This window comes from Tachysurus vachellii, chromosome 19 (assembly GCF_030014155.1).
Source record: "Tachysurus vachellii isolate PV-2020 chromosome 19, HZAU_Pvac_v1, whole genome shotgun sequence".
NCBI lineage: Eukaryota > Metazoa > Chordata > Actinopteri > Siluriformes > Bagridae > Tachysurus > Tachysurus vachellii.
The window spans coordinates 4,540,001-4,547,853 of NC_083478.1; the positions used below are offsets into that span (position 1 = coordinate 4,540,001).

General features: G+C 42.3%; 2 protein-coding genes across 4 annotated transcripts in view; one reads left to right on the forward strand and one right to left on the reverse strand.

The window, feature by feature from the left end:
- The window catches only part of si:dkey-261l7.2 (uncharacterized protein LOC569751 homolog), a 9,450-nt gene extending 6,544 nt beyond the window's left edge, over window positions 1-2,906 (forward strand). For 2 of the 3 annotated variants that reach the window (XM_060894429.1, XM_060894428.1), the window contains exons 5-7: window positions 849-1,012; window positions 1,111-1,227; window positions 2,364-2,906. In XM_060894429.1, coding sequence (XP_060750412.1) covers window positions 849-1,012; window positions 1,111-1,227; window positions 2,364-2,459 — 377 coding nt within the window. In that variant the 3' untranslated portion in view covers window positions 2,460-2,906. The remainder of the gene's footprint in view (window positions 1-848; window positions 1,013-1,110; window positions 1,228-2,363) is intronic. The other variant, XM_060894430.1, reaches the window with a different exon arrangement.
- A 1,515-nt stretch (window positions 2,907-4,421) lies between these two features.
- On the reverse strand, window positions 4,422-7,618 carry irak1bp1 (interleukin-1 receptor-associated kinase 1 binding protein 1). The gene is made up of 4 exons (XM_060894427.1): window positions 6,923-7,618; window positions 5,903-5,968; window positions 5,666-5,796; window positions 4,422-5,514 (listed from the first exon to the last, which is right to left on the reverse strand). Exons 1-4 carry the CDS (start codon window positions 7,217-7,219, stop codon window positions 5,259-5,261), a joined length of 750 nt encoding a protein of 249 aa, XP_060750410.1. The 5' UTR covers window positions 7,220-7,618; the 3' UTR covers window positions 4,422-5,258.
- Window positions 7,619-7,853: the final 235 nt, after the last annotated feature.

Consider the following 7,853-nt stretch of genomic DNA (forward strand, 5'->3'; position numbering starts at 1 on the left):
TCGGTTGCTTAATTCCGCTCGACTACAATCTGTTGTAGAAAGTACATTATTCACATTGACATCATTTCCTTGTCCAGTGTCACCTAAATGAGGATGAGATTCAGTTCTGAGTCTGGTTCCTCTCAAGGTTTCTTCCTCATATCATCTCAGGGTGTTTTTCCTCACCACGGTCAACTCAGGCTTGATCATTAGGCATCGATGTTGTTTATTCTGAGACAATGTGTTATCTAAATTGAATTGAAATACGGAGCTCAGAGGCATGTGGTATGTTTTCTGTTCCGTTACAGTTTAAACAATGTGCTAGAAATAACAGCTGAGTTCCCTCTTCTCTCTCTCTCTCTCTCTCTCTCTCTCTCTCTTTGCTTATGTCTCAGCCTAACATTTCTACCACCCTAACAGTTTAAAAAAAACATGCGAGACTATAGACACAACACTGTATATTACACAGTTCCATATCAAGCTGATGTATCTGAAGGATTTATGACCCCACATGAGCTCAAGTGCCACTGATCATCTGTCAGGACTACGTTTTTGGGCATGTTGAGCTGTAAAGATTTTAGATCGGAACAGCCGAGACTGAACAGTACTGCGAGTAGATTGGAGGTGTTATGATCGGATACTATTCACCTCACTTCAGGACAATGTGGACTTCTTATTGAGAAGTCTCACATTCAATTATTCACCATTTCAGAGACTGTTTGTTTTCCCACTTCAAGCTCACAAATAGAAAATGAGCTGCTTTTCCAGACCCAGTGACTGTCACAGCATTTAGATTAGCACATAGTTCAACTTTAGTGTGTGCATTTGTGCATGCGTGTGTGTGTGTGTGTGTGTGTGTGTGTGTGTAGCTTCAGAGGTGCCACGCAGTCCCAGGCCGGAGTATGTGCTGCATCGAGTAGGAGAGGTCGTCATGGAGATGGACAATCACATGGTGGGGGTGATAGTAGGCTGGGACGAAGGACTTCGGGTTCCTCCAGAGTGGTTAAGGAGGAAGAAATACACCAACTCTGAGGTCAATACACACACATTAATGAATAGATTTATTGACATAGTTACACCTTTTATACTTTATTTGTACATACACGTGTGTGTGTGTGTGTGTGTGTGTAGCTAAAGAGAATGGAGAACACCCCACACTACAAAATTTTGTTCAGTGGACCTGATGAATCCTCTATGATGATTGGATACCTGCCCCAGAATATACTCCAGCTCATCGAGGGATACAGGGTACAAACTCCATCCTTTCTCCATCTAGTTTAAGTCACTTCTGATTGTTTAATTCTATCATTTCAGCGCTTGTGAAAGTTGTCAGGATTAATCACAGTCATTATAATTGACAGTTATCACTGTAGCTTGAAACGTTTATTGTCTTTCGGCACTTTCGCTGACTTTTCTGACTTTCGCTTTTTCATGTTTCAAGTCATGGCAAAGGAGGTGTGGCCTGTACACATCATTTACATTAAAGGGGGTGTGACCATATAACTGTCAGACATGTTGAAGGAGGTGTGGCCTGTACACATCATTTACATTAAAGGGGGTGTGACCATATAACTGTCAGACATGTTGAAGGAGGTGTGGCCTGTACACATCATTTACATTAAAGGGGGTGTGGCCCTGTAACTGTCAGACATGTTGAAGGAGGTGTGGCCTGTATACATCATTTACATTAAAGGTGGCGTGACCATGTAACCGGCAGACATGTTGAAGGAGGTGTGGCCTGTACACATCATTTACATTAAAGGGGGTGTGGCCATGTAACTGTCAGACATGTTGAAGGAGGTGTGGCCTGTACACATCATTTACATTAAAGGTGGCGTGACCATGTAACTGGCAGACATGTTGAAGGAGGTGTGGCCTGTATACATCATTTGCATTAAAAGGGGTGTGTCCATGTAACTGTCAGACATGTTGAAGGAGGTGTGGCCTGTACACATCATTTACATTAAAGTGGGCATGGCCTCTGTATCTATAAGCACCAGTAAGAGAGGAATGAACGTATTAGTGTTAGTCAAAAAAAAGTTCTGTGTCTCTGTCAGTCCCAGTCTCCGTAAAGCTAGTATTACTTTTAGAATTGATGTCAGAATGCTCAAAGTTGTATCATATTAAATAGTAGGTTAAAGCTGTAGACCAAAGTTTGTTTTCATTTCCATAAAGAAGGTTAATATAAACTGTTCTTCTCACTAATGGCAGTCACGGCATCAAACTGATTTGTCAGATGTAATAGATTTAAAGGATCACTGATAATTTACTGAGATGCAAATCACAGAATAGTAATCAGAAAAAAAACAAAAAACATTTATTTCCTGCATTTCCAAAATAATTCAAATTCTCTGTGTGTGTTCATGTGTGTGTTTGTGTTCCAGCCAGATATCCCCACCCTAGAGGACTATTTCTCCCACTTTAACGGGAAAAAATTTGTGATGCTCGACTGGCTGAACGCACTTTACCCAGAAGACTGAGAGAGAAACAGAGACGGACACACCGGCACGTCGGATCGAGTTGACAAGTCGACGTATCGCGGAGGTGTGGGAGTCGTTCTGCTGTGAATAAGCACTTGTCACTTTATGCGCAGCTCTCCTCAGTGTCATTGCCTCTGAGTCTCCTGATGGAGTCTGGATGTGATTTAAGCCATGACTGTGTTTCAGCATTTTTACAGTTAGGACTACAAATTCAGGGATGATTAACACACAGAAATAAATCAGAGCTAACCACGCAGTGAGACGTTTTATTGTTGCGTTATTTAAAAGATCGTGTTTGTTAGACATACACGGGTAATGAATGTAATTCAGGTCATCAGGGTTTATCCTCAGTATTGTACAATAGATTTTTAACATGCTTTTAAACAGTGTTTTCAAGAAAATGTCTACTAGAAGTAAAACGAATAAATAACCAAACACCTGAGCTAATTAAGCGTTGTTGATTTTATTTATGTGTTACAGTTGCACAGGATGTGTGATATTTGCATTATTAAGGATCTAGTTTTAATTACTAGCCTTGAATCAGTATAACCGCCGAACTCGACGTCTTTCAGCAGTTTTCACTTTCTAGTCTAAATGAACGGTTGGGATTCGATTAGTATTTCAGATTCATGTTTGTTCCCAGTGCTTTACACACATGATGCCTTTACACGTTTAATGTAAACAACTTCACGAATTCTTGTGAAGAAGCCGATTTCTTATAAGGTGTTGATTACTTTCAATGAATTCACAGGGTTATATTAACACTCATGTTATCATTTTTATCACAACAGTGCATTTACAAGGCCTTGGATAAAAAAAAAAAAACAATGAAGGAAATGTGTCGTAAACAGAAGAAAAGGTGTCTTAATGGTTGAAATGGTGAAGGAGTCTCCAGTGTCAGTGTTTTGTAATAGTGATGAGATTTTCTGCCATTGGAAAAACACGGTGTGCTTTTTATTCAAAGGAATTGAATAACATTCTTTCTTTCATTTTTCTACCGCTTTTCCGACCTGTCCCGGGTCATCTCATCAAGGCAGGATACACCCTGGATGGAGTGCCAACCCATTGCAGGGCACACACACACACACACACACTCTCATTCACTCACACACTACGGACAATTTTCCAGAGATGCCAATCAACCTACCATGCATGTCTTTGGACCGGGGGAGGAAACCGGAGTACCCGGAGGAAACCCCCGAGGCACGGGGAGAACATGCAAACTCCACACACACAAGGTGGGAATCGAACCCCCAACCCTGGAGGTGTGAGGTGAACGTGCTAACCACTAAGCCACCGTGTCCCCCGAATTGAATAACAATTCAAATTAAATTTCAGCAGCATTGATAGGGATTCCTCCACCACCAAAAGTCTAGCTCTTCTTTTATGCCAGACAGATCTGTACTTTAATAAGATCTGTACTTCTCCAGAGTGAGCAAAAGGGACAATCACTCTGGACCCCTCACACTGAACTGTTGCCATCTGGTCGACGCTATTAGAGCCCTGAACACCAGAACGACCAGAAATAGGAACAGTTTCTTCCCTCAGGCAATCCATCTGATGAACACTTGGAACACTCAACACTATTCTTACACATTATTTACTTAAAACACATTAAAAACACTATTTATATTTCAGTTGCACATTTCACACTTGTACATTTGTCTGTTACACTGTGGAGCTTCTGTCACTGAAACAAATTCCACGCATGTGAAAACATACCTGGCAATAAAGCTCTTTGTGATTCTGATTCTGAAATATAACTACTTATATGACATTTGACTTTTCTGCGACTTCGGATCGATTCAAAAATCAGTTTACCTGCAGGTTACGAGGATCATTTCACATAGATCCTGCAAACGTTAAAACCGTTAGTAAGAACGAATGAACGAACACAAGGACAACCTTTAAACACAGTCCCTCCACCACTCAGCAGCAGATGTATAAAAAAAGGCAGGCTGGTAAGAGAAAGGATGTTTATAACTGCTATAACACGGTAGCAGTAATAACAGGATCTTGTTTTGTCCTACATGATCTACAGCATTAAATATAACTGCTGTACAAACTACATAAAATACATCATTCTTATATAGATTTTTTTTTTAATCACAAATTGTTGCTGTAAAAGAGAACAAACACAGTGGAAGATGCTGGTACAGGAAAAAATCGTACCTCGGGCCACATCACAGTACCATTTTCTCATAACCACACATCACGTAGTGCTTCATTCATTCACTCACTCATCTACCGCTTATCCGAACTACCTCGGGTCACGGGGAGCCTGTGCCTATCTCATTGGGCATCAAGGCAGGATACACCCTGGACGGAGTGCCAACCCATCACAGGGCACACACACACACTCATTCACTCACGCAAACACACACTACGGACAATTTTCCAGAGATGCCAATCAACCTACCATGCATGTCTTTGGACCGGGGGAGGAAACCGTGGGAACCTGGAGGAAACCCCCGAGGCACGGGGAGAACATGCAAACTCCACACACACAAGGTGGGAATCGAACCCCCAACCCTGGAGGTGTGAGGCGAACGTGTTAACCACTAAGCCACCGTGCCCCCCGTAGTGCTTCATTCCTTATTTAAATTATAGCCACATTTCCTGAGATGTAAATGAGGAGCTATGTTGTTTTCGCTCAGGAGAGTTTTTGTTTTTGAATGAATGTGTGAGCTTAAGAAGTTACCAATCGTATCTGAAGATGGAAGTTGAATCAACCTCACAGAAGTTTAATCTATTAAATCATACTGTCAGCAGGTTTGTGTATACAGTTGCCAGTGTCCATCACCTCTTCCTCATACTGTTCTTAGGTCTCAGCTCAAATGTTACAAACACGTGTGACGACGCAGAGATTGACATCTGTTCCAACTTCTCCTGTAAAGTACTTGGAGTACTGGCCACGCCCTCGTGCCCGGACCTCCACTCCCGAGATTCCTCCTCCCGTACCACTAAGGGCCGTCCTAAAGCCTGTCCTAGCAGGTTACACACCTCGTGTGCTTTAAGGCGAGCATTTTTCACAGCGTCTGCACACACGCGTCTCCTGAAATAAAAGCAACAGATCAGATATCACACCGCTCTGCATCATTCGTCAAGCCGGATTGAGATGTATTTATTCGACGGGTAAAAATCTAGCTGTGATGGGTGAGAAAACTTATAGGCATTAGGAGCTTTTAAACAATGCTCAGATTTACCGTAACACACTGAGGCTTTCTGAACTGTGGGAGAAACGTGGATCCCCAACACACACGCTTCTGTCCAGCTTTTCAATCAGCACCGAGCGAACAGCCTGCATCTTCACAAAGTCTGAAAACACCATGCTCACCTGTCCCACACACACACACACACACACACACACACAATTCAGATCATAGAATCATTGCATTACTAAATCGTGAATAAGTGCTGAAGTGTTTTAAAGGTTTGCTCACCTCAGCCTGCATGCAGTACAACGCTTCTTCTCTCTGCAAGTGTTTCATCACAGTCATGTCCTCCTCCTGACAGAAACAATTCAACATGATGGCTTTTAGTGTCGCCCTGTCGGTATATAGAGAAATAATACTGACATCGCAGTAAATCACGTCTCAGTGTGTGTTCTTGAGAGACTTGAAGAAACATCAACACTGATCTTAACATTGCTCTGTACCTCACAGAAACAAGAGTTGGTAGAAAACTACTGTATTCTATGTAGATACATTTTGAAGCACTTCGGCTTCAACAGTGAGACTCTTGTCCTGCCACATGGACAGACATCATTTGGACATTTGTGCTCATGTGGACTTTTGTTCGACGTTTGTTTAAGGACTGCTGTAAATCTCTCTGGCAGTTCTGTTTTTTATTCCTTTCACTTTTTGCTCTACGCTTCTTTTATTTCTGAATTATGGTTTCACTTTAAAGAAAACTGAAAACTGCTCGAGGGATCAAACTCTCTGTTTCTTTCCAATGTAGATCAGACTGAACAACTTAAACAGGTTGGTTATTTGAACACAAACATCCATCCATCCATCCATCCTTATCCTACTGAGTCGTGGTGAACCTGGACTCTATCCCAGGAAACTCGGGGCACAAGGCCTGGTACACCCTGGACGGGATGCTGGTCTATTGCAGGGCAGAATCACACACATGCTCACACACTACGGACATTTTAGGTATGCAGCGCATGTCTTTTGACCTGGGCGGAAACCAGAGTATCTGGAGGTGACCCCGGTACCTGGAGAGAACTTCCAAACTGGTGGGCATCAAACCCCTCACCTGGAGGTGTGAGGCGAACGAGCTAAGCACCAAGCCACCTCACTACAGTGTGTAAACAGTGGGTTAAACTAAACTTCCACTCCATCCCCAGACCCTTCAGCTGCTGTAGTGTTGAGGTCATGTAAGTGATCATTGGGAAAACAGCATTAAATCTACATCTAAGTGTAAAAGCGAGTGTGAGATGTGTTTATGAGTCGCACCCTGAGTCCGTGCTGGCGGCCGGTGTGCAGGATGTAGTCCAGTCTGCGCTGCACGCTGTTAGCGGCGTCTTTAGCGCTTTCCTTCCTGTTAGACACAGAGACACTAACAGCAGCCCGGTCAGGAGGAACACACACCTCAGCGTTACCCGTCACCTCCACCTGCCTCCCGAGACCGGCACATCGACTACACCCCGCCTTCACACCCCGCTTCATCTCCAGCTCCTTCACACCGACACTAACATCGCTGGTGGCTGGAACGAGAGAAGCGAAGATCCGAGCCGGACTGTGCGCCGCCATCTTGATACTTCAGTGAGACGCTATGGCAACACGCGCGGAGCATGACGGGTAAAAAGGACGACGGGAAATGTAGTTTACAGTGAAAGTGGAGACAATTTTATGGGTTTTATTTATTCGGTTGTTTCAGATGTTCGATTTTTTCATATCATTTGTATCATAGTGTTACAAACAAACAAACAAACAATATCTTAGACATTCAAATACTATCTATTTATTTTTGTTTACTTTTCCACTTTTCTTTGACCGTTTCCTATTACAGTTTTCCTCAGTTGCTTTGGAGCATTTTTCTCGAACCATCCTTAAGATTTACAAATCAGTAAGTGCATTCTCAAAACAATGTGTACAAACAGCACAATACATTGGATTTCTTGCAAAAGCCTGTTATTTGCTCAAAATCCTTAGTATTTCTCTCAAAAGTAAGTATTTGTGTCATTGAACATATCATTGCCATCAAAATAACAAGTCCTTTTATCATTGTTTACGAACAAGATAGTCAAAATGTTTAGTCATTTTTTTTCAATATGACAAGGCTTTATTTTAGTATTTCCTGATGTAAACTAAGTATTGAAAATGCACGAGGCTGAATTTCTTCTAAGTGGCAACTAGGAATTTCAACAGCACAAATTTACACAAT